At 37.0% G+C, this 27,707-nt stretch overlaps 1 protein-coding gene across 8 annotated transcripts in view; it reads right to left on the minus strand.

The window, feature by feature from the left end:
• ARHGAP21 (Rho GTPase activating protein 21) overlaps nucleotides 1-27,707 on the minus strand; it is a 115,785-nt gene that overhangs the window by 44,450 nt on the left and 43,628 nt on the right. For 7 of the 8 annotated variants that reach the window (XM_060782411.2, XM_060782415.2, XM_060782409.2 and 4 more), the window contains exons 2-3: nucleotides 12,222-12,404; nucleotides 11,324-11,348 (exon numbers count right to left, since the gene is read on the minus strand). In XM_060782411.2, the coding sequence (XP_060638394.2) occupies nucleotides 11,324-11,348; nucleotides 12,222-12,404 (208 nt within the window). Of the gene's footprint in view, nucleotides 1-11,323; nucleotides 11,349-12,221; nucleotides 12,405-19,409; nucleotides 19,682-27,707 lie in introns of those variants that run through there. The other variant, XM_060782410.2, reaches the window with a different exon arrangement.

A 27,707-nucleotide genomic window follows, 5' to 3' on the forward strand; every position in this document is an offset into this window, starting at 1 on the left:
AGGATCTTTGATCCAAGCTAAGTCAGATTGATACCTTCTCAGCTTCGTCACCTCAAAGAAATGTTCATGACATCATTATTTCTCCCCTAAATCTGTTGTGAATCAATTTTACTGGGTGATCCCATGTTTTCTATTTTCTGATAAGATCTCTTCTATAGTACAAAACAAGGAAACAAAAACCACCACACTGAGTTTATCAATCTTTACAGGAAAAATGTGACTGATCAGCAACAGGATCCCCTTATCTGTGGGTTCATTTTCTGCATTGCTGTGTTTGTGGGCATCTCTCTGTCCTCCAGTGCAATTTCATAGTATGTTTGGGCCAGAAGATGATCATGCACCTTATTCTTATTGTAGAAGTGTCTGCTGGGGAAGCAATGGGAGGAAAGATAGGACCAGACTGATTTCCCTGCCCTCCTAAAGGGAGCATCTGAGGAGGATAGCTCAGGACTCCTCAGTCATGGGAAGTGGAAAGATAGGTCTTTGTAATATCTGCAGTTTCAGGAATGCATGGGAGAGGAATATCTTAGAACATATCCCCCACAGATACGCAGGTCTTACATTATTTTTATCTCATCTTTCTCCCTATACAAGATTCAAGATGATTTATAGAAATAATCGAAACAAAGGACAGTACAAACTAAATATAATTATAAACAAATGGCCACATAAAAACTGCACTAAATTATTATTATTAACAATATATTTATTTATATCCCGGTTTATCTCCCCAAAGGGGGCTCAAATTAAAAATAGTTTGAATGTATTTTAAATGTAATAAATCAGGTGAATGTGAAACACCTTCAATTTAACAACAACACCCTTTACGAGGGGCAAAAGCCTGCTTTTTAAAAATTTATTTATGCCAGCCAATGGAAGGAAATGAGAATGGGCTTTGGTGGGAAGTGAGAATCATGGTCTAGAACAGACATGAGCAAACTTCGACCCACCAGGTATTCTGGACTTCGGCTCCCAGAAATTCGATAGACTTTACCAACTGTTCGGAATTGTGGGAGTTGAATTCTTAACAGATGAATTCCTCAAAATTCCTGAGCTGTGTTGAATTTCTGGGAGCCAAAGTCCAGAATATCTGGTGAGCCCATGTTTTGCCCATGTCTGTTCTAGACTATGGTCTCCCTCCCACCCACCGATGGCCACTCCCATTTCCTTCCATTGGCTGGAGGGCCGAAATTTGCCCATACCTGGTCTAGAAGAAGCCACCAATAAGGCTCTCCTCTTCTCAATGAATACAAACATCATTATTTAGTTTCACAAAGTTACTCTATATTTATTTCAAAGATGGCAATGAGAAACAGGTGTAACTGAAGGAATTAATATACAAGATCAAAGAGATCCAAAATCTGTAATTTAGTCTTGCATTTTATAACAGTGTGTTATGATGATGATGATGATAATGATTTAAACCTCGATTTTTCTCTCCACAAAGGAGACTCTTACCAGCTTACATTAAAAGCATTTCAAAACAATTTAAAATCCAAAAATATACAAACATTAAAATAGAATAAAACATCAATTGGATTAATTAAACAGTTCAAACCCATAAAACCGATTACAAGGTATTCAAAGTAAAAGCAACATCTAGTATCTACAAATGTTGAAAACGTCAACTTTTCCTCCAAGGACCATAAAATAATGCACAGTTAATAGATTGCTCTGGCTTAACATTCTTATGGCTTTTTCTTTAAAATCCCATTGACAAAAGCTGACATTTTCTTCTTTCAGTACACATCTTTAACATCGCAAACATGCAATTCAATCCCCAACAACCAATGCTCATATATTGTATCTGGGTGTATTTCTATAGTTCTCAGTGGGAAGAAAGAAAATTAAAATCTGTATAAAAGAACTGTTGTATTGGCATTGCCAAGATGTGCCAGAAAACCTGCAGGGCTTCTTAACCCAAAGCTCTATACTAGAGTGAGGCACTAGCTAAATGGGTAGAGGAGACATGAAGTGATCTCAGTAATAAGTTATGAGTGGGGGAAGGGACATGCTGAGATCCACAAGACACACATAAAGATTACAGTTTGACAGCAAAGTCAAACCTGAAATTGTATAGGTTAAGGATGCCTTTTAAAATGATGTGTGTGTGCATGCATTCAAGTTCCTTGTCGATTTATGGCAATGATTAGTTCCTAGGCCCAGTCCCTAGGTTGCTAGATAGTACTATGTTCTGAACTTCATCCACTTCCCTGGCTCTATGATATGCTGTTTGCACTATCCCTTGTTCAGTCCTTTTATAGTTGGACACATCCATTTTGTAATCCTGGCCATTGGTATGTTGAATCCTTGCCTGATGGAGATACAATGCAGTTGGTTTTTTTTAAAAAAAATGTTTGTTTTAGCAGGATTTTTGTATATTATGATGCTTTTCTTTTTTGTTATTTTGTTTATTAAGTTAAATTAGGTAGTTTTCTATTGTCTAATGTGCTTGTTTTGATGTAATTTGTCTGTATGGTTTTCTTTTTGGCAACTGAATGTTTGCCTTATAAGTTGGAAACCGCCCTGAGTCCCTTCAGAAGATAGGGCAGTATACAAATAAAGATGATGGTGGTGGTGATGATGATGATGACTGAATCTGTGGATGTGAAGTGCTAAGTATACTGGCCAGTTTCTCCTGTCTTGATAAACTTTACATTTGAAACAGATGATCATACACCTGAAGCTAATTATCACACTGTTAAGACTCTTCACATCGGTAATCCTGTTCAAAAGTGCATCAATTTTTATTCTATCATGCATGCAAAATAACTTCTGAAGTATATCATTTTCTACAACACACTGAATTTTAGGCCTGAGAGAACTTTAATCTCTTCTTGACCCACCTTATGAAAAGTTAATCTGTATTTTATCCAGATGGTATAATCTCGACAATATAATCTCCAAATATGAAGTATCTTAAACACACACACACAAACCTGAATACAACTAAATGGACACAACTACAAAGAGACAAGAATGAAACTGTAGGGTGATTTTCATAAAATTAAGTATAGCAAATTTTTATTTCATTTTCTAATTTCTTTTTTAAGAAAACATCTGTCAAATTTGGAAATGCATTTTTCATACTGTGAAACTGCTTCTTCTTTCATGATGGCCCAGAGTCCAACATTCATCTCTATGCCTTTTGTTGCAAAGGTGATGTTCAAAAGGGTATGAACAGAAAAATGTATCTCCCCTCTCCAATATTTTTAATATATGAGAACTCAATCTACAGGCTACCAATGGAGGAATTACCAAAATATACTGAAAACTGTAAATAGGAAAAAAAGAGAGAAAAAGGGAAAAGCTCACTTAATTCTAGCCAGGGAAGAAAAAAGTTCCATAAGAGACTTATTAGGATATCCAGAAAGCTGTCCTGATACTTCACAATAAGCACAAAAATCTATCGTTAGGCATTTAACTTAATGAATTCATTGTGAAGAGAAGCAGGAAAAATGCATTCTGTAAAGAACTATTGGACTGGCGCATCAGGAAAGATGAGGCATCGCAGCTCCCATGGCATGAAAAGTGTTCGCCAAAAGAGGAGAAAAGAGGAAATTGAAATGATGGCGGTTGCTATGGACACCACTACACAAAATCAGAAGGCAAATGGGAAGGAACAGCGTAGCAGAATACCAAGCGGGAAGCGCCAAAAATATCTTGCAGGGATTAGATTCCCCACTACAGTCAACATGCTACTGGAGGAAGAAAGGATTTTCTCTTCCTACTTCAATGGAAAACTATATATTTCTCAAGTCATTAAACCAGCATTGATAATTATTCAGATGCATATAAGTGGCACCTGAAAAAATGCATCAAGGACTGAATAAATGTGTACGTCTGTATCACGCACACATATAAAATGACTTTTATTATAATTTCAGCTGAACATGACTATGAAAAATAATTATCCCTTGTCATTCTTCAAATGAGCAATCTAATAGATAATCCTTCTAAACTTGTAAACAAACAAAATCTTAGACAACCAACCCATTTTTAAGTGTCATAAAAGAAGATGCTTTGTCAATAATATGCAAATAGCTGAACATGATACAAACAAAAGCAGTCTCCTAAAAACACTTACTTCCAGGAAGTGTTCAAAACGCAAACACTAAAGGAAATTCAGATAACAATTTAGAATGCAACCATACTTTGATTAATTTTATGAAATATATACATATGTTAAACTTGGAAACAATATTTTTCAGTGTGTGAAGGGTTGTGGACAAATACTATGAGCATTTGTTCACTCACTGGTTTATGTATCAAACAGGGAAAGCAGAGTTCTCAATTATTCCAGTTATAGCTTGAATTCACAAGACTTTTATTTGCATGGCATTGCATTAGTTAAACTACAGAATAGATCATCAGAGCCTCAACTCTATTTGCTTCCCACACATGTCCTTTCCGCTAGTCATATTAAAATGTAATTAGGGTTATTCTGTCAGAAAGATACCCTGTTTAAAATAGAAAGCCTACCTGCCTTAAGCTAGTGACAGTATCTTTGGAGACAAGCAGGAAATTAAACATCAGAAGCTATGCTTCCAAAACACCAATTCCACGTTATTACATTTCTTTTTTAATACCAACAGCTAAGACAGTGACATCAAGTCCAATAGATTAAACCTCTTTAACTGATTTTAGCTATAGAGAGCTTTCAGATCAACACACCAATGAAACTAATAATTCAGAATAATACTATGTGGACAAAGCCAGTCAGGAAACTGGCCTGAAATAACTTCAATAAGGCTGAGGGCGTCTTTGTTTTTCAGTTTACCCCTGAGCCATGGGCCAACATATGCCAACTTAATGTCTCCTTTCACACTGAATGCACGGAAGGTGGTAGAATCACTGTACCAATGCCTATGATGTGTAATACACTGGATGAAGCTTAATAACTGAAATTTGGGGGGGGGGGGGGGGACAAGGATCCCTACTGGTGCTTATACCATTTGGGGTTAATTGGGGAAAGGTGTTACGAGAGATATATATATTCTTGGCAAAAAAATAATAATGAATTCAGGGTCCTAAAAACAATAATGGGTTATAAGTTCCAAAAGGATCCTTGCATACTCCAGGAATCAACAATAAACTCCAAATAAACTACTAAATCAGCTTTTGGAAATTTTAGATGCAACTGCCATCTCTTCTGGCATTATTGGTAATTTTAATCTATATTTTACCTATGTATATTTGTTATACATGTTTTAATAGTGTTCTGTTCCATTGTATTGTATCCCGCCTCGAGCCACAAGGAAACACAGGCAATAAATACATTATTATTATTATTATTATTTACATGTACACAACATCACAGCACACCTACACAGTAGGTTGTTGTTGTTGTTGTTAGGAAATACAAAGAGCAAGTGGCAAGTAAGTAAATGTAATTCATAATGCAACAAAATTAAACAAAACCTCTTAGTTTTACATATAAGTTGATGGAATCTGAGTTGGTGCTACCTATTAACGCATATTGAACAACTTAATGAAAATTTCAATTTAGCATGAAGCAGTTGTCGAAAGGGTGAAGATCATGCTAAGAATAATAAGGAAGAGATCAAAGGCAAAACTGTATTTCATTTTTTCAATGATTAAAATCTGCAGAATGACCACATTTGGAAAACTGGGTACAGCTCGGGATATTGTAACTAGCAAATGATAACGTAAGGAGGAAAGAGCAACCGATATAAACAAGTGTTATAAACACTCTTCTACATGGAAACTTACAAATTGGGCTGTTGGTTTGGGGGGGGGGGGGGATGAGTAAGAGGGGAACATAAAGGTCTCCAGCTCCAGTACGTCTTGGATGACACACAGTTCCTTGACTCATTTCAAAGCGGCTTCAGAGCAGGATACGGAGCCTTCATGGATGATCTCCATCTTAACACTGACAAGAGGTGTGTATCCCTGTTCGTGCTCAAAGACCTCTCACTCGCTTTTGATACCATTGATCATGGTATCCTTCTGGAACACCTCGAGAGTTAGGGAATTAGAAGCACTGTGTTGCAGTGATGCCAGTCATTAACTCTCTAAGGCAGGTTCCAAATGGTGGTGCTTGGGGCTAGCTTCTTCTCATGGAAGCCACTAGCTGTCAGCTCTGTATTATGTTAACTTTTGTTAAATCTGCTATTTGAGATTCACTTTGTATTGCCACTAGATGGCTCCTTTGCACATAATTTAAACCATAATACACTAGCAATTTCTCAGTAAGAAAATGGTGTGATGGCAATTATGGCTGATACATTAAATATATTAACTATACCTCACACCTATGTATAGACAGCCAAAATACCCTATAAGCACCAGATGTTTAGATCATGGGAACTAAGCAGGGTCAGCATTTAGTACTTGGATGGCCGGTTGCCAATGAATACCATTACTGTAGGCTTCATTTCAGGAGGATGAAACCGGCAAAAATACCCCTGAGTATTCCTTGCCAAAGAAAACCCTAGGAAATTAATGAGGTCACCATAGGTTGACAGGCAACTTGAAGGCACTTACATATGAGATCCAACAAAGTGAAGTAGACACTAAGGAACTCTGTATACTAGGTCTGTGCACGGATTCGCTATGGGTGTTTGTCTTCGGCTTGTTCAGTTGCTTTGGAAGCCTATAACGGCATGGGCTCCGCCACCATTTCAGGCCGCAACAAAACAGTGGCTGTCAAAAACCAGCTGCTCCCTGGAGTGCAGGGAGGGAGGCAGCCGCTAGAAGGAAAAGCGCAAGGGCAGGGAGGCACTACTCCAACACCTCCAAATCAAGAGAGAAGAAAGGGCTTTTTAAAGGAAGCCCACGATAGGATACCTATAGTTCGATCCCTCTTCCTTTGCTGGAAAATGGGATGCCTCCTTAAAATGCTTTAGAACATAAAACGACAGAAAGGGGAGCCTATGGAAAGCTTCCCCCCATTGCTACCGATGGGTCGGATAGAAAACAAATCTTTTTTTTCTTCCCACATTGAAAACAAATTTCTCTCCTCCAGAATTCATGTGGAAAAATGGATCGGGACCCCCAGTGAAATCTGGGACACTGAAACAGATCACTGTTTACCTGAATTGCACAAGTCTAGTGTATACAACTGTTCCTTGTCACTTTATTCTGCAGCAGTGTATCCCATTGCCACAAATTCATATATTCAAAAGTCTTCCTGCACTGGAAACAACAGCACCAGAAAAAGGGTGCATGTAATTATCTTCTGGGAATAGATCAAGTAATGATAACCAAATTGAGACTACTTTCCCTGATCTCCACTTAGCTCACTAAGTTCCCAAAATCACAGTACAAAAGTGTTGCTTTATTATTTGTAGCTAGGAACTTATTATTATTTCTACTTTGCATTCCAACCCCTTTGTTACTTTGTTCATCCTTTTCATTTCAACCTAAATTTAACAATACAGTAGAGTCTTGCTTATCCAACATAAACGAGCTGGCAGAACGTTGGATAAGCAAAAATGTTGGATAATAAGGAGGGATTAAGGAAAAGCCTATTAAACGTCAAATTACATTATGATTTTACAAATTTATTTATTTATTTATTTACTGTATTTGTATACCGCCTTTCTCAGCCTATCAGCGACTCACCAAAAACATAATATTTTACAACAAATCAACACAAAAAGCAGTTCAATACAGGGTAACGTTATGTAGTAATTGCTGTATTTATGAATTTAGCATCAAAACATCACAATGTATTGAAACAGCTGTGAATGTATTGAGGCAGAGTGCATTGGATAATACAGAACGTTGGATGAGCGAAGGTTGGATAAGCAAGACTCTACTGTACTTAAATTGTGATGAACCAACAACATTAATTTCCTCCTTTCTTGTCCTTCTAACTTTCTAATCTTTTGAATACACTGAATTTAGCCATTATTTGTTGTAAACCATTTTGAGTCCCCCCGGAGTGAGAAAAGCAAAAATATATAGAATATATATAGAAAATATATAGAAAAGTAAAAATATATAGAAAATAAAATAAAATAAAATAAATCCTGAGCACATAGGTTTTTCTCCCTTTCACCTGTCAATAATTTCTAGTCCTAATCCACAACCCTCTAATACAATACTTAGATATGGAAAGTGATCCTTCCTAAGAAATGCTTAGGCATAGCTTATATTTTACTATTATTTTTTCCAGCAAACTGCTAATGACAGGGGTATTTGAAACATAAGCTCAACCATCCCAGCATTTTAACCCATTTTTTAATTGTATCAGAAGTGGCTTGAGAAACAGCAAGTTGCTTCTGATGTGAGAGACCAGGTGAGAAAGACAAACAGTGAACATATCATATTGGCTTTATTCACAGCTCTCAGGTGCCATCCTCCTAACATCATGCCTTGTGTTGTTGTTAAACACTGTAATTTCCTGGTTTGAAATATAAACCTCACTAGCTCATGATGCTTGTAAGTAGCCAGAGGCAGGCAATGTGGAATTCTGCTCAGCTTCTGATTGTAATCTGATCCTCAAAAGAACTCCTTCTCTCTCTGGAAGTGGCAGGAATGCAGCTAGTCTGCCAGAGAATTGGGGAGTGTAATTTTCCCATGGCACCTGAGAATCCATGCAAGCAAATCAGGAAACCTGGAAGGGCCTTGATTCCCAGGGTTTGTGGCACATGAACCATAGCAGTGTTCGGTGAGGACGCAGGAAAGAGGGAAGACCTCCCTCCCACTTTTGCCATGTAAGCGGGAAAGGGGCAACAGAGAAGACGACTGGGTCAGACACTCACAGGACTTTCTGTGCTCCCAGGAATGTACTCGGGACCATGATGGGGTCTGAATTGTGCTTAAATTAAAGTACTCGACACAAGTACTGAAGTATAAGCCTAGAACTTTTAGTCAAAACATCTAACGAAAAAGTCTCAGTTGACTTATCCATGGGTAAATGTGAGTACTATGCCACAATTCTCAACAAAAAAAGAACCACCCCCTTAGAGTGGTGAAAGAAGGCAGTTTGTTCCATCACAAGAGAACTCTTTAAAAAGTGCCATCACTCCCTACTTTCCACTACGGCGTTGCTTCTGGCCTTTTGGAATGCCTTGTGGCTGGCAGCCTTAAAGTGCATAGCTGCTTTTATTTATTTACTTACTTACTTACTAACTTACGACATTTATATGCCACTCTTCTCACCCCGAAGGGGACTCAAAGCGGCTTAAAAGTAATAAGTAAATATAATATATTATTACCACAGTACAATATTAATATTATATATTACATTGTACTATAACATTATACTGTAATTATACATATAATATATGTAATATTATCCCTCTCTGAGGAATGAACCCCAATTAATTTTTTATTCAAAACCTTCCATCAACTTATACATGAAATTGACTTAGATACGAGTATATACAATAAGCTATTTACAGTATGGCAGGGATGTGGTGAAAACAATGATCTTCACATCTGTGTTGCCAAAGCACATGGGGTAGTCGTAGCAGTAAAACATAATAATCTTTTAATTATTACGTTTTACTTTTATTATATATATTTTTAGAATGTCCAAATTATTGTTCTTTCTTTAATTTTAAAATTCATTAAACAGATTTTCTTGTGTGCAAACCAGAGATTTTATGATATAGGGCAGGATATACATTTATTTTCATAAAGAACGTTTTGTGTGTCATATATGCCTTCAAAGTATCTGTCAACTTATGACAGCCCCGTGCATTTCAGGCAAGGAATATTCAGAGAGGATTTTACCGATTCCTTTGTCTGAGTTATAGATAATTCTGTTAAACTACAAAAAATATGGTACAGCTTAACTACGTTTAAAATATAACAGGGTATATTCTCCATCATATTTGCAATTTAGGAATGTTCAGCTACCCAGAGCCTTTAACTTGAATCTAAAGTGAGGGAGAGGGGATACTTTCTACATATTTTATTTGATTAAAAAAAAATAAAGAAATGACAAAGGTGCTTCATGAAACATGCTGAGAGAATCTGTCAGTTTTGGCTGTTGCCAAGGCAACAAGATGAATAGGATACCTAAAGGTCCTCCTTTGCATCTGTCACTGAACTTTGAAGTCCTGATACTTGAGCTAAAACACATTTCAGTCAAACGTTTGGACTTCATACCTCAAGTGACCCTAACATCATAATTTGCTCCTAGCCTACTTGATCACAACATGCAATTATGAGGGCTTTAGTAAGAATATTCACATTGTTTCTCCCTCTTATGGCCTTTTACATTGTTTTTAACTTCTGATGATATATTATGTGATCAACATACTTTTAATAGCTATGACTGGACTTACTACATACCTGAAATTTTTAAGACACTATGTGTAGAGTGGAAAGGTATGAAGTATTCTGAAGTTAGATCATAACAAGGTGGAGATCACAAGAAATCTTGAAGAAAATACAGTTGTCACTTTGCAGACATGTTTGCAGGTCTCCTTTTTGCAGATTTATTCATTTATGAATTTGTGGCTGCTGATTAACTAGCTGTACCTCAGAGAATTATAGAATCATTAAGTTGGAGGAGACCAAAAGGGCCATCCAACCTTCTGCCATTCCTTCTGCTGCTTCTCTGCATATCTATTACAGTCCTTGAAACAGTGCTAGTCCCATACTCTCTTGCCCAGCTTTCCACCAGAATTAAAAGGACACACATATCTGTGGGGGTAAGACTCTAAGTTCACAAAGTTCACATATAAGTCCATTTTGATGTGTGTACCATTGTTATGGCCCTTCAAAGAGTCTCCAACTTATAACAACCCTAAGGCAAACCTATCACAGGCTTTTCTTCTCAAGAGCAGGCTTGCCTTCCTCAGAAGCCAAAACACACTATTAAGTTAATCCAAGGTCACCCAGTGGGTTTCCATGAGCAGAGATTCAAACTTTGGCCTCCAAAGTTGTGGTTCAATGCTCAAGCCACTACATAACACTGCTTCCCATGTGAATATAAAAATAAATGGTTTGGATCAAGAGTGGTATTTCATAAAATTCTTCCATTTTGATGTCCTTCTTATCCCACATTGCCCATCTCATTTCACTCATTGTTTGAGCCTCAAGAGCAACAATTACTGGGAATAAGAAGTGGGGGGACAGAAGGCTAGGAGAAGAATTAGGAAAACCAGTTCCTCCTATCTAATTCCAGATTCAACAAATTATATGTTCAGATATTCTACACAACTGAATCTACCAATAAAAATCCTTGAAATTTAAAACATGTTCTAATATATCCATAAAACAGCAAAAGAACAGAGATTTTAGTGGTAGGAATGTGTCATTTTGGTTAGATTAATTAGTACAGTAGTCATTATGGTGTTTGTACTACTCAAAAGATAAAAGAACGAAAGAAAACACGTACCACTCTTATTTCCATTCTCTTCATCCTGTAAAAGAAAATCATAAACGTCCTAAGTCTTTGTTTAAAAATCAACCTCTTCAAAACATTCATGACCAAGCTTTTTAAAGCTTTTTACTACAAACTGTACAACTCAGCAACAAAGGGACTACATTCACAGGTAGTATTTGTTTCATTTTTTTTAAAGGCAAGCCTTTCTAGGAAATATCTCCAAGTAAATGTTACCAAAAAAAGAAATAAAGATCTTCTATTACTATAATTCTTCATTTTTCAGTATGTAGTATATAGCAGAGGAAAGCTTTTAAAAGCTGCCTTTTGGGGGGTTACAATTTTCTGAACCTCATTGCCCTCAAACCAAAAGGTCTACTGATAAAGCATGGTCAAAACAGACAATTTTTCCAAGAAGGGACACAAGAAGCTACCTTTTACTAAGCCAAGTCCACATAGAGTCTGTGTAGCTTACTAAGACGCATGAATTCTTTTTGTATGACTCCTTCGACTTTGGCACATATTGCTGGTTGGTTTTGAATCTGCATCTATTTATTCCCTATAAGTAATCCTATCAGTTAATCACCCCTCCCCCTAGCCTCCCTGTTCTGTTGAAGATACTAGTAGTTGATAGACATGCAATTTCTTGAATTTTCACTAGGAGACTTTTCTATAAAAAAAAAAAAACTGAGGGTGTGGTCCTATGTCTTGAAATGGTCAGTTTACAAACCCTTTTTGCATGTGCCCGGCCCCCCTTTTCTTCCCTTTCCTTTATTGGTAAGTTGGGCTTGTTGGACAAGGAGGCTGCAAAAAGGCTGAGCTTATGTTACTAGATAAATATTCTTCATTAAACTCAAGTGCATCTATATAATAAATGAGGTACTTTCTGAAGTTTAGTTCACTATGCACTCACCTTAAAAGAAAACTGAACAGCTGACTCTGGGGGATATACAATGAAATGCCGTAACGTGAAACCAAAGCCCTGTGATGTTCGTTGCAAAACTACCGTTTTGGGTCCAGGCCAAGAGAACGGTTCTTCATCCTCTGACAGGGATACAGCTTCACTTTGTTCTTTTCCATCTTTATTTTTGGACACCTAGTGAAAAGAAAAAGCTAGCTGAACCATGTTTTCCACATTATGTTTTCCACAATGCTATTGAAAATAATTTCATAAAAGCACAATGATCTGTGCAAAGGATTGTTTCAAATTCCCCGTCTCTGTTTCTACCAATCAATGAAACATTTATTGACTACAGACAAACGGATACATAATGAACCTAGTGAGCTGTTTTACTGTTCATCTAGTCCAGTAGTCCAACACTGGATTATGTCTGCTGTTTTCAACCTTTTCCCAGGCCTGCAGCTAGGGGTGGTGGGGGTGTTAATGCATTCAAATCCCCTCCCAAAAAAATTCAGGTTAAAAAAAACTGATTAACCAAATCCTCATGTTAAGTCTATGAGAAGCAAAAATAAGAGTTCCTCCAAAACTGCAAGCACTACAACCAAATTTTGATAATGTATTTATACTATCATTACCTACCTTTCCACCAGTTTACATTACAGTAGCAGCAATTGCTACCATAATGGAAACGACCACGTATTGATATCACAGATGTTTAATCAACAATTCAGACGTAAAGATGACGTAATAAACCAAAACTGACATCAAAATTGGACTCCCCAGGTTAAAGTCCATAAGAAAAACTTAAGTTTAAATACGATTTAAGATGTTTCCAGGTACATAACAACTGTTTATTTATTATTTATTTACTATATTTATATCCCGCCTTTCTCGGTCCCAAAGAGGACTCAAGGTGGCTTACAACACGGGTAATAATTCAATGCCTTAAATAATATACAATTAAATAAACATTTACATTAAAAATTTAAATTTAAATTTATATTTAATTTGTGATTGCTTTAGAACTTTAATATTTCCACAATTCTCACCTATTTTTGAATGACTAGATACCAAATTAAAGGTATTTTTGTGTAGTTTCTAAAAATGTAATAATATGTGTGGGCCATACATCTCGATTTTAGATATTCCAATTTAAAATGAAAAATATATGTATAAGGAATTTTTCAAAATGCTGTATCCCAGATTCTAGTTCATATTTTTACATTTTGTTGAACTGTTCAGTGTCATGACGAGAACACTTGAAGAACTAAAAGAATGTCCTCTATACAGCAGTGGGACTTCTTCCCAAGCTTGACATCTTCTATTAGCTGTTCTGAATGCTGAATTTGTAATAACCATACACATCCTAAGAAAGCTTCTGTCATCATCATTTAAGCTTAACAAAACATTACAAAAGAGTGGATATGGTCATTTTTGATAGTCTGCAACATGTTGACAGGGAGATGCATACAGAATCTGTGAAAGAATTTCAGAAGATCTTTGACACTTCAAGATCACTAGTGGAGTGTAGGGGTGTAGAAGTTAGGATTCCTCGCATCTGTTCAATACAGGCTTATAAAAACATCATCTAGCCCAGGCATGGACAAACATAGGCCCACGGGCCAGATGCAGCCCCTTGCGCTCTTGCCTATGGCCCCAGCCGACTGGCACAGCCTCGGCCGCAGCTGTCCCAGTCTCATGTGGCTGCACAGAGATCCCCTGACAGCTCTGAACAGCCATATGTCAAGCCCTCATCACAGGAGAACATGGCAGACCGGATATGCGAGGCTAAAGAGCCTCGCACCGTTGCATGTAAGCCCGCCTCTTCCTTGGAGATCATGGTGGGGTGCCATGTCCTCCTGTGAAGAGGAGCAACCTACAGGCACACATGGCTGCGCAGCCGAATGTCAGCCCTCCTCTTTGTGGGAGGATATGAATTCTCATGACAACCCCACACAGCTGCATGGACTCATCTTTCCAAACATTCCTAGCTTTCTATCCACTTTAAAAATGAAAAGGTGATTGAGAGCACCACACAACTGCTTAGGCCATCTCACCCACTAGTCAATCATTAGATTCACTCATAAAGGCATGTGCACTGGTATGGTTTTTCATACTCTACAACTATTGTGTACATTGGTAAGTGAAGGCATTTGTTTTGTATACTTTCCCTTTTGTTGCATCTTCTACTGGTATTTTGCTGTACTTTCAATGATGGGAACTCTGGCATTCCAAATCTTTTTTTTACCACAACCAGTAGAACACCCCTTATAGTACTTTTGGAATAACTTGTCAAGATTTTGTATCATCAAATATACATTTCCCGCATCCACAAGTATGCTCTCTCTGAGATTTTGATTCATTTTGTTCTATAAGTAACTGTCCTTTGGAGAAAAGGTACGCTATCAAATGTAAAAAAAAAACACACACACACAACCATCTTCTATCCTCATAACCTTTTTGCCTTTCTACTCCTGCCAATTCATTTCCCTTCAGGAATCTGGCAAAAATGCAAAAAAAAAAAATTGAAATGAAATGTAATGAAAGGCCTATTCGAAAGTGGCTTACAAACACCATATTCTATTACTAAAATAATACAAAATGAAAATAGAAAGGAAACCTGAATGCTAAATCAGAATGCTAAGGTTTTTTTTAATAAATAAAAAGCAGATAATGAAAATCCATTTCACTTGCCCAACTTCTAGTTTTGTAGAACTAATCCTTTGCTGTTAAAACCAACTTTCAAGTGACTTCTGTTGTTCATTCTTAGAGAGATATCCTCTCACACCCTGCAATTTTAGCACATCAATACAGCTCCTTCTGAACACTGAAGCAATCATTGAGCTACATGGGTAATACCCTATTCCTTTCCCAGATTTTTAAAGGTGAACTATCATCACATAGAAATATTCTCTGGACTCATGGGCTACAAATGATGTGAGGTGTTGATCTAGAAGACATCAGGTCTGCCATCCACTAGGCTGAAGATAATTATGGAAACAGAGAGGAATGGATCTATGTTGCTGGTCTGTGCTAGTTTCATACACAGATGCATTCTCTCATATTTCTACATATCTTTAATGAGCAAAATAACAAGACTGCATATTGCTCCCATAAAACATGTGTTACCATAAAATACACATGTGTGTATATTTTTTTCCAGCTGAGAGTTGCATCACAATGTCCTGTATATAAAAGTATACAATCCAAAGAATGCCTACTTTCTTATAAAACAATCTGTGAAGTTGGAAATCGGCTAGTTTCTTTGGCCATTAAAATCAAACATTTTTTCAACATTCGTAATGAAAAAGATGGCATTACTCTAAATGTCATTAAATCTGCATCCAAACCCATGCACCCATTCCTTGTATGAGTGTATAGATTTACAGCTTTATCCACTGTCTTGTTTTCATGACTTCTTCACCCTTTCTCCTTAAAGGTTCTAGTTCTTCTTCAAATATCTCTAGATAATTAAATATTCCTATATATTTATATTATCAGTACAAATATTAGCAGGCTCAAATGTTGTTTTTTACTGTTTTAAAATTCTATGCCTGTGTTTTATTTTTATAAATCAACATTTTAAATGTTCAAAAGACATGCTATGAATGGACCATGTAGATATTTTGTAAAGTATGAACAGTATTTATTTCATCTTGAATAGTTCTGCAGAAGAGCACCCTTCGTATTACCCTTCTAGCATGTACTTATGATCCTACCTTCCTTCTTTCACTTCCCATCCAAAAAGGAAAAGAAAAAGCATTCTATTTGAAGGAGCCTTTTAGATGCCTTTTCAAATATCTCTTATGATTCTATGAATTACATCATGACTGACAATACCTAACCATACAATTTAGCCTGGATTTATTCAGACACCTAACTACCCAAGATGTCTAGCAATCAAAAACTATTTAAGTCAAAAACAAAAAAGGGAACAGTCTTTTGGAATAAATGTTTCCACATGAATTATTTTGCTCAAGAGGCCTGAATGATCACATTCATGTTACAGTTTACCCAAGGCTGAATCTATTGAAAGGAACTGAATGTGAATTTTTTGCTGACTGTGGGCCCAATCCAACAACTATTCATATCACCTGAAAATTTACAATGCCCAAAAAATGGCAGTACAGTGGGATCTAGGCAAACACATTGAAACTGCTGTTTTAAAGACTCTATTTATTAAAATTGTGTAATATTCTAAAATATTCTTAAACTACTAGGATAAAATTATTATATCCACAGTTCCAAGGTCTACTGTCTCTACAACTTTTCAAAACATGTTAACTGGAGTGGTTCAGGACAAAGGTATACTTTTCTATACCGACACCGATGGGGACTCCAGAATTTATATTCTTTCCAACGGCACACCAATTACATGTGGCATGTTGTGCTAAGACACTTGCATTTAAATAGTAGAGAAATGTAGCGATGAAAAAGCAAGTCTGGAGTACACATCTGAAAAGAATACAAATTATTGCTAGCAGAATGGAAACAGCAGTGAGATCTGTAGGATCAGCACTATAATGCCAAAGGGCCAAAGGACTGTGAAAACATCACTGTTCAGTGATTCTACCTTGCCACTACTAGCCCAAGGCCAGAGAATGTTGGCTGGAGTCCCCCTCTCGCCTCTTCATCTGTTTGGGAAGTTTGGGAAAATGGATATTCAGGCACGAATCTTTTGTGAGGCCTTTCTTGAACACAATCGCCTCTTTGTGGTTCTGTACTAGGTATAGTAAAGAGTGACTGACTTCTGTGGAGATGCACTGCTTTCTTTTGTGTTTTCTAGCAGAAGAATTTAGTTTTCCTATACTGGAACCTCAAGTGAAGCAATATCCTTCTGGGATGTGTCATATCATTTGGTTAATTCTGTAATAATCTGATATATGTCTGGACTTTGAACTACTGTAGATGATGTGGGCACCTGGGAGAAATGGAAAAAAAAACCCGCCTTTTGATGATCCAGGTAAAGGAAAGAAAGTCTAGATATTTGAGGACCTATACCCTATTAGATCTTTACATATTTCTTTTTAATGCCAAACCAGCAAAAAGGATCTGATCTGGGATAATTATGTTGAACTGGTCTATATCACTGAAATTTGAGCAAATAAGATGGAGGGGGCTAAATGTTTCACAGTCATGATGGTAACCTGGATGATGAAGTGGGATTGCCATTGCCAGCTGTGATTTCATTACATTCACCAGGCATTCTTGTATAACAATCTACTGGATTAAAGTATCTGCATTTAGTGCTGGGATAGGATAGCAAATCTGTAGTTGAGCGAATCATATGCCTCCCTATGTCTCTACCTAAAGTGGCACACATAGTCTCTGATATGATGCTGAGAGTCCACAAATTTTATCTTCTTTGAACCCCACTCTTCTCCCTCCAGCAAATGCAACATATTGTCCAACTGCAGTGAGCTCCCAATATACACATATAGACATACAATGAGATTTAGAGGCATTCGTAACAGCTTGAGACTTATCTGTAGCTTCAAGTTCATTTATGACCCATTTATTTCTTGAAGGCGCTCAATCCTATCAGAATCAGGAACCTCACACAGAGCAGGAGCCTAGGTTTACACTTCCAGTTGACATCCATTGTCCCACTGACACCAAAAAGCACTGGAAGAAAATTCAGTTCTCAACTTTAAGATCAGATTTGAATCTAAGCCTAAAATAGGACTGAGAGTCCTTAACTTTGGGACTCCTAAACTGGAACAAGTCCACATAATCAGAGACTGATCAATTCTAAGCCAAACAACAGGGCCAACATCATACCATCAATGCTGACAGCAGACCTAAATGAGAATCCACAAAGAAATAAAACACTAGAGACTTTTATGTAAAAAAGAAGAACAAAAGTAGAAAGTAATAGAATTTGTAATCACCACCAAACTTGTCTTCACCATCAGAATCCACAGTACTCAAAAGCCCTTTGAATTAGCGGTTTCTCAACTCAAAATTGGTAAAGCCAGGAAAGTGTCCCTAGGATGGCAGTAAAAAGTGAAAGGACTACAACAAAGAAGACCTATTTGTATTACCCATTTCTGGGATATAATAGGAACTTCAATGTTCACCTGAGTATGTTTGAGAAAAGGCCACTCTCAGGGTATCTACTTACTTACAGCTTTAATCTTACAAATCAGCACCTTGAATTGGTCCTAAAGGGACCTAAAGGCAAAACTAGAACTTCAACGTCCAGTTCAGCCCCAATAGCATTTCAAGGACCAACTGAAACTTCCAAGAACTTTTCAGAGATATCTCAACATAAAGCACAAATCAACTATTAAATCTATGACAGATCACATGCATCTCTCCAAGAAAAAAGAGGTGATGAAATAATGACCTAATTTAGTGAAATGAACACCTATCTGATTTACTTCCTGGCATCCAGGAGCAGTATTGGATCACTATGTATCCTACACTGCAAACCATTACACTCCATAAAAACAGAGTGTACACTTAACTCCAAATGCACTTCTCCAGCCAACATTACTTTTGATTTATTTGAATTAAGTTGCAACTGGACATACAATGAAAGTAGTAACTCCCAATGAACACTGTGGAATGTTCTTCTGTTCAAGAATACATATAAGAGTGCTAACAATGAATAAACTACAGAAGACCCCATAGGGAACCAAATACAAGAGACAAGATAGAGGGAACCGTTCACAATCACAATTCTCTCTTGTGATCCTTGAAAAAAATGTGATTGTGATTTATATGTATTTTGTTTAGATTTTCATAAGCTATTTCAAACCTGATGGGGTTGCAGGGAGATACTTAAAATATCTTCTATATTTTGTATCAGAATAATTTTAGCAAAACTATTATCAGAGAAATTTATAGAAATATAAAAGCTCATCTATTCAAGCCTGAACAAAAAGGTAAATAAAACTTCTTTTAATCAGATCTTATGAGTTCACCACACACAAGGTGATTCTATTTATAAAAGTAAAAGCAAAAGCTAAACAATAACACAAGATGCATAACACGTTTAACCTACAGTACTTCTTTTTCAGTTTACGAGCAATTCCATTACACATTACCTTTCACATGCAGCACCTATTTAATTTGCACCTTTTTGCATTTACAGGTGCATAAATGAAAATGAAAGACACAGGATGCACTACTTGAGTTTCACATGCTGTTTCCCCAACAAACACAACATATAAAGCTTAAACAAATATTCCATACCAATTGGGATTCATCCCACAGTGTCTGCGTCTGTACTGCCATTAGTGGTGTGCAAACCAGCTGCAATGACAACAGCATTATACATAACCTCAAAACAAAAACGCCAGTCTCTTGCTTTCCTATGAATGAGAATCAAAAGAAACCTTAACCCCGAATAAGGTCTGATACTTCAATAAATAACTGTTTACTGCATCTTGTTTGTTCTATGGTCCAAGTGGCTTTATTCAAGATCCCTTCTAGTACAGCAATTTGAGAAAGGAAAAATGAGGAGTAGCCCAGTTCATACTCAAATTGTATGTAACACAAAGGTGGAGGAGGGTGCAAAAGTCAGCAAACGACTGAGAAGATTTTGATTTGTACAGACAAGAATGACTTGCTGGGAACACAGTTCTTGCATGCTTTCACTTGTGAACCGAACAGAAAATGATAGCCATGTCAAAACTATTTATGAATCAATGTGTAATTTCCTAAAGGTGTTCTCCTTTAGGAGTAGACTGTCATTTGCCTCACTTCTGGGCAAATCAATTTAGTTACACAATGAAACAACTCACAAAACTGTTTCACTATTCAAGATATTGTTTAAACTATAACCCACCCACCAAATTCTAGAAATATCACTGTTGAAGTTAATTTGCATTTTACACTAGTGAAGTAAAAAAAAAAAACAAGCAACTCATGCTTCTGCTTCTAATGTCCTGAAAGTAATTATTATAAAATTTGTACTAAGCCAATACAGTCTGGTCAAAGTGTAATATTCCCCTGTACTGTCAAGTTCATCAGTCCCCAAAAATAGGATTAGTTAGTCTAGAGAATTCTTAGTCTAGGTAGGTAAATCAAAGAAACTCCTCCAATGAAAAATGCCAGGTAGAAAGTGATATTATTTCAGTTATACAAAATGTACAAATAAAACTAAGAGAGAAATGGAGAATGGAGGACCACTTCCTTGTGAAGTACTCCCTGACTCTGGAAGTTCCTAGAAACAGGACGCTAGAACAGTTCACTCCCTGATGTCCTGCCATAGACCTTTTTATTGAAGGGGGCCTTTATGCAAGGGACTTCTGTTCCCATCTAATCAATGGGTTTTAACCCATGTTTTCTAATTTAGTTGTATTTGTTTGGGGTTTTAATTACATTTTATTCAATCTTATTTTGAGCTTGCTTGAATTCCAATTTTGAAAGAAAGTTTGGATGTATATGCAACAAATAAAGAAAGGATGACCACGATCCTGTTGGTTAATTCCAACTAAAGCCAATACATCCAATCAATTACTGAATGGCAACTCAATACACATATAAATCTAATTGATTCATAGTATATTCTAGTAATGACTAAAATAGCATCTAAGTCAATTAGCCTAACACGTATGTTTGTGTTTTGCTACTGTTTGAGTTATTATACTAATGTATACCCTCCTCCCCCCTCTCACCAGTACTGGTTTACAAAACATTAAAGCCAATACAGATTTAAATACATACCAAAACTGGGGGGGGGGGGGGGGGGGAGGGAGAATAAGAACTTAAAGAATATATAGAATTAAAACCATTTTTTAAAAAAGTGAAAGTCAAATGTATAAATCAACAACACAAAGCAACACTAAAAGCCCATAAAAGCCCAAAAGATTATTCCTTTCCTAGAACAGCCAAGTAGTTTTGGGGAAAAGGTGGGGTGCAGATAAAGTTACTGATTGATATCAGAATGTACTAATCTCCAAGTTGCCAAAGGAATTATTATGCCACGCAATATATAACCTCATGAGAAAAGCAGTTCAATACAATGCAATGCTCCACCCAGGTTCAAGTGAGAATCTGGCTCAGTTCTGCTATTAATCCTGACCACAGGGAAACAGAATTAAATGCAACTGGCGTATAAATCTAAGCTAAAAATGAGAGTAAAAAGACATCAGTTAGTGTTGTGATAAGTAAGCTGTCCAGAGATATACACAGTCTTGACTCTTTTCTCTAGCTGGGTACATACAGAGTCAAAGAAGGAAGTTGGAGAGAAAATGGAATGAATATGGCACATTTCCAAGCCTCTCAGGTATTTTGCACTTGGCAGGAAATACCCTGAACTGAAATGGAAAATATGCCAAAGTGTACTGTAATATAGCACAAAACTGCTATCCATATTTCCACATATGTAAAGAAGTAGCGGCTTCAAACCAAGTCTAACAAGAACTTATTCTGATCAAGGCAAGGTAAACTCTACTGATATCATATAAACTTTGGATAGAAGTTAACAGCTTAAATGTTAGGGATCAGAGTTTGAAATGTTCCTTATTTATTTATTTATTTGGGGCATTTGTATCCTCCTTCCTTCTCGACCTCTGAAGAGGGACTCAGGACAGCTACCAACCAGCACTATTCAGTGCCAACATAGAATAAAACATAGCATAAAATACAATTAGCATTAATTTGCCGGTTCAAATCGTCATCCTAAACAATCCATTGTAGTCCATTAAAAGCATTGTATTTCCCAGCAAGTCAATCTATTCTGCAAATGCTTGATCCCACATCCAAGGCGAATCTGATCTCATTGGGGAAGGAGTTACACAGCCAAGGAGCCACCACGGAGAAGGCCTTGTCTCGCATCCCCACCAAATGTGATGGTAGTGGAACCGAGAGCAAGGCCTCCCCAGATGATCTTAAGGTCCTTAGTGGTTCATAGAGGGAACAAACCACCAATGCCATAAATCCCCCATCATGAACCCTGTCCAAGAGGGTTGGTAGGGTTTCTATATGACACTTCCTTATTAAACAGCTGACCCTGCAAAGGTTTGGGAGGGTCCTCCAGTCCCTGTTTTTTTTTGGAAGGAAAAAAAGAATACTGAGTAGGACCCCAAAAATATCTGAAGTTGGGGAACTAGCTCCATCATCTTTATTTGGTATAGATAGCCTATAACATACTCTATTATAGTTCTATGCAGACCTGGACATTTGAGGGCATACCAAAAAATCCAACCGGGAGCTTCCTCAAGGCCTAGTTTACTCTAATACTCTGTTTCCTGGTAGAAAAGGCTGCACCCTTGCTAAAACCTTCTGCTTCTGTCCAGCCTGGGCCCTGGAGGAATACCAGGTTGATCTAAGAGTCCTGAAGTCTTATTGCCTAAACTGGGGCTGGAAGGGATGAATGGACCTAGTGTCAAACTGAAACAACTTTCTGTTGTCTCTTTTTTTTATTCATGGATGTCAACACCTTCTTTTTTATCTATGGCAGTGGTTCTCAACCTACCTAATGCCGTGACCCCTTAATACAGTCCCTCATGTTGTGGTGACCCCCAAACATAACATTGTTTTTGTTGCTACTTCATAACAGTCATTTTACTACTATTATAAATCATAATGTAAATATCAGATATGCAAGATGTGTTTTCATTCACTGAACCAAACTGGGCACAAATACCCAATGAACCCACATGTAAATGCTAGTGGGGTTGGGGGAGGATTGATTTTGTAATTTGGGAGTTGTAGTTCCTGGGATTTATAGTTCACCTCTAATCAAAGAGCATTCTGAACTTCACCAGTGATGGATTTGAACCTAATTTGCCACACAGAACTCCCATGACCAACGGAAAACACTGGAAGGGTTTGGTGGGTATTGACTTTGAGTTGGGGGATTATAGTTCACCTATATCCAAAGAGCACTGTGGACTCATGCAATGGTGGATCTGGACCAAACTTGGCATAAATACTCAATATGCGCAAATGTGAACACTGGTGGAGCCTGGGGATAATAGACCTTGACTTTTGGGACTTGTAGTTGCTGGGATTTATAGTTCATTACAATCAAAGGACATTCTGAACTTCACCAATGATAGAATTGGCTCAAACTTCCCACATGGAATCCCCATGACCATCAGAAAATACTGTGTTTTCTGATGGTCTTTGGCGACCCCTCTGACACCCCTTCGTGACCCCCTCAGGGGTCCCGACCCCCAGGTTGAGAAACACTGATCTATGGTCTGCACCAAAATCTCTGAACTCACAACACAACATAAACATCTTTAAAAGCGACATAGCTAAACTTCCTAGTGATGGTTATACAATTGTCTATATAAAATGATTCCTACAATTTTATAATTATGTCATGTTCAATGTAAAACAACTTCTTCAATCATCATCATAGGCTATCACTCGTAGCCACATATGATTGGCTTCCAAGGGTTGAATCTTGGCAGTGGGTCCATAAGTGACTGTAGAGATCCGAATGTTTTTTCACAATCCATTTCCAGATGCAAGGCGATCCTGACAAGGGTTTGCTTGATGCGCCTTTCTCTTGGCACATTTCTCCCTTTCACCTTCTATTCATGCCTGTGCACCAAAACCTCACCACACAACATAAAATCCTTAAAAAGGCACATAGCTAAACTTCTTAATTATGGTTACACATTTTTTCTATATAAAATAACTTCTCCAATTATATGAGACACTTCTTCAATTTAACCGAACAATTAAACCTACAATTAGCTCATTAACCTTATTTTAAGCAATAAGGCAAATCAAAGGTTCTCAGTTCTTTGAAAATGTGGCCAATGACTTTTCTCTAATCAACGTTGATGATTTATCCATTTCAGGACCTATTACCTGTTCCACTATCCTGTAAAGTCTGGCTAGTGGATATAACTGACAGGCTTTCTGAGATTTTGATGGGCACTAAAGACTAGGCTATTTCATTTGGCCTTTTTCAAAAATTAAAGGTGCCTACTCTGGCTGTTTTAAAGCCATTTTAATTGGCTGTTTTTAGAACTACTTGAAAAAGAGTTTTGAATGTTCTAAGTTACGTTTTAACTGGATTTATCCATTATGTGTTGCTTCAGTAGTGGATCAAGAGGTAATAAACAAGCACCTTAAGTGCATACATTAATATAAAATATAGCAATGCATAAATTGCTGCTGTTTGCATACAGGTTGGAAAAGGAGCTCTGTGTAGCTTCTGTTACCATATGAGAGAAGACGACTGGAAAGTCCTTTTCACTGGCTAGAGGTCACTTAAAGCAGAAGGGTCCCATAGTCTTGTCCTCAGAATCCACAGCCAGAAGTAACCCATAGGGGATAAAGATGGCAGCACTCAGTCAATAACTAAGTGTGGTAAACTAAGCATAATGAACCATAACATAATATGGTTGATAAAGTTAAGAAAATCTGTGATTTCTTTATTCTAAAACCAGGCCTGTCAGTAAGGGGATGTTTAACTGAAGTGGGAGGGGCACACGGTCAATGTTTTCAAACAGATGGTCTAGTATTTGACAAAAATGAAGTGTATCCTAGTCCATCTCACATGGGATACTGATGTCCTGTTGTTTAACAGAGATAAGAGATCAGAAGATCTACAAGTGGAAGAATGCACCAAAATGGATTCAGTGACATTCAGATTATAGCATGGTAGTGGCTACGCATAGAAACGTAACACAAGGATTGAAACCTTTTCAAAACAACCCAGAAAAAGCCAGAGATTTAGATTCTTCTCACAGATGTTGCTCCCCAAAAGCTGCATTGATGTTAATACTTTGATAATATGTCCATATAGACACACACCTCACTAATTTTTTAAAGGGGGAATACTACTTTAACTACATCTCATTTGGAAGTCTAGCCTAATACAGGTAACCTAGAAGCACACACGATAAAATAAATACTCAAAGGCTATAACCAACCATTCCAGACAATTATATTACATTACATTAGCCAGCATATGCTTATGGATAAATTGAGGACTTCAATACACCTTAGAGACTACAAGTACAAAAGGGGGAAAATCTAAAACATGGGTTAGCTTATTAAGAAGATGAAACAAAAATATCTAGTAAGGGGTCGGTCCAATCAGAAAAGGGACAAGGTGCCAGAAGGAAAAACTAGTGTTCAGGAAAGAAAATCAGCTGGATACCAAAACAGGAAAAATAAATAAGGTTGCATTTTGAAGTTATGTAGTGAGAATAAACGCCACTTTGGTAACAAAGAGGCAGTGTCCAGTAAGTTTGCGGGCCCCAATCCAAAAAGCATTTTTTTACCAAGGCTGATGTGTTTACATGGTTACTATATTCAAAGTGCCAAAAAAATCACAAACTTTACGAACTGAGAAGCTGCTAAATTCCCCAGTCATTTCTAATGCAAGACAAATGGGTTATTGGGGGGTATGGGGTAAATGACACAATAACAATAGCTGTGGAAGAAAAATGTGTATTTGAAATCCGGAGGGAATGCCGTATTATTTTAATATGCTAAACCGCAAAAATTATTATGAAAGCCTAATAAAAATACGGGTGTTTTCAAAAAGTTTAAAAATAAAGGTTGAGCATCCTTTATCAGGATACGTTTGTTTTCTGATAGTTCAACATACACAACCTTCATTTCATGTGAAAAATTATTAAAATATATAGCATAAAATTATGTCTAGGCTGCTCACATAAAAAACAATGATATTCCAAAAGCCCCCCAAAATCCAAAACACTTCATGTCCTAAGTATTTAAGGTAAGAGATATTCAGAGATATTCAGCCTGGCAGATTAATCTGCTAGGCAGATTAAATTAATAACACTATGTAACAAAATTTGGGGGGGGGGGGAATTGTTTCTGGTTTGAAAGTGTTATTTCCTGTTTAATTGTGAGTTACTTACTTTGGAAGTAATTGCTATACTCCAGAAACTTCGTTTTTGGGGGCTGCCACAAACTTTGTTGAATTGGCTGAGACTATATGAGATTTTCATTGAAAAACTATAGCAAAATGTGCTGCAGGATATCCCACAAAAACAAAGTTTTTGCAATTTAATAAATTGCAAATTCCATGTTTTTATGACAGAACCAATTAGGAAATGGTATTTATAACCTAGGAACAAAAATCGTGTTGCAGAGTACAAATATGCTTCAATACAAGCATTATCAGGTGCATTCAAACTACTCTGCTATTTATCTTAACAGTACTAAAAGTTGCAAAGACTATAAAACCAGTGGAGATTTTCCTCACTTCCTTTTTGTATTGTAGTGCAAGCAATTCCCATCCTTTTTGTAACACATTTGTTCTGAAATAGGATGGATCTCAATGAATTCAGCAAAATAATAATAATAATAATAATAATAATGTTTCTTACCCACCTCCCCACAGCACAAGGAGAGTCACATCTCTTAAAATAGCTGACAGTTTGCAACCTGAATAGACTTTTTCTGAATACAGACCCAAGTCATTCAAAATCATACTGTTTCAAAGTATCTAGGGAAAGAGCAAGCAATTCAATAGACCAACACAAACTAACAAATGAAACTGTATTCCTTATATCAACTCCAAATAACAGCACCTCGGTTAAAAGCTTTTGACCATAAAGCTCCTTTTTGCAAAATGTTTTATGCACTGCAATGCCCCCTCTCCTTTCTTTCTTAGCCTCTGTCTAGCTAGAATCTTTCATCATCCAGATGATGAAGCTGGGCTAAAGAAACACATACTTCTGATTTTGGACTGCAGTAGTATGTTTTCCAATCCAATAAAGATTTAGATGGTAAAGAATGGGATTCTACTTTATCAAATCCTAAAGTAGCCACATGTGTCTGCCTGCAACAGGCAAGATAAAAGGCAGCTGCCTCCAGAATTCCTTCCTGAACATTGTAAAGAGCAAAGCAGACAGAAAAGGTGAAAGCAGAGAGACATGTCTCACCAGCTTACATTTCCCAACTAATCTTTAACAACCCACATACAAAGCATAAACAGATCCTCATTACTGATTTGGGGGCAGTAATCATATCTTACAACAGACTCAAAAGACTACTACCCCTCTTAATCAGCAATAATAATGTTAGATGTACCAAAGGTACAATCCACTGTATTCAGAGTACTGAAGTGTGCTCATCCATTAATGCAGCATGCTGAATATTGTATATTAAGTGTCCTCTGGTGAAATATATCAGACAAATGAGATCAACTTATACATCCATGATAGAACAGCACTGATCAGATATGAAGGTCAAAACATTAAGCAGCACAAGTATTACTTTCCTTTTCCTCTGGTATTTAAAGATTTAAAATATGCCAACTCTGTATCATTACAAGAAAAGATTCCTCCACTTAAAACATTCTGCTTTATTTTTTTTCTCTGCTTCTCATGCCAGTGAGGCAGACCACATAAATACTGAATCACACAACAGTCCAAATTCAAATTAAGAGGGAGAATGGAAAGGAGAATAGTTCACTTCTTCACTGTGCAAGAATAGTGCCAACTCATTACCATACATGCTGAACCAAAATAATTAAAAATTGGTTATCCCTGTGTTTACCATCTTAAATTTATTGAAGAAAGAACAAGAAGAAACACTCAG

Source organism: Anolis sagrei, chromosome 6 (genome assembly GCF_037176765.1).
Source record: "Anolis sagrei isolate rAnoSag1 chromosome 6, rAnoSag1.mat, whole genome shotgun sequence".
In the NCBI taxonomy this organism is placed as follows: Eukaryota; Metazoa; Chordata; class Lepidosauria; order Squamata; family Dactyloidae; genus Anolis; species Anolis sagrei.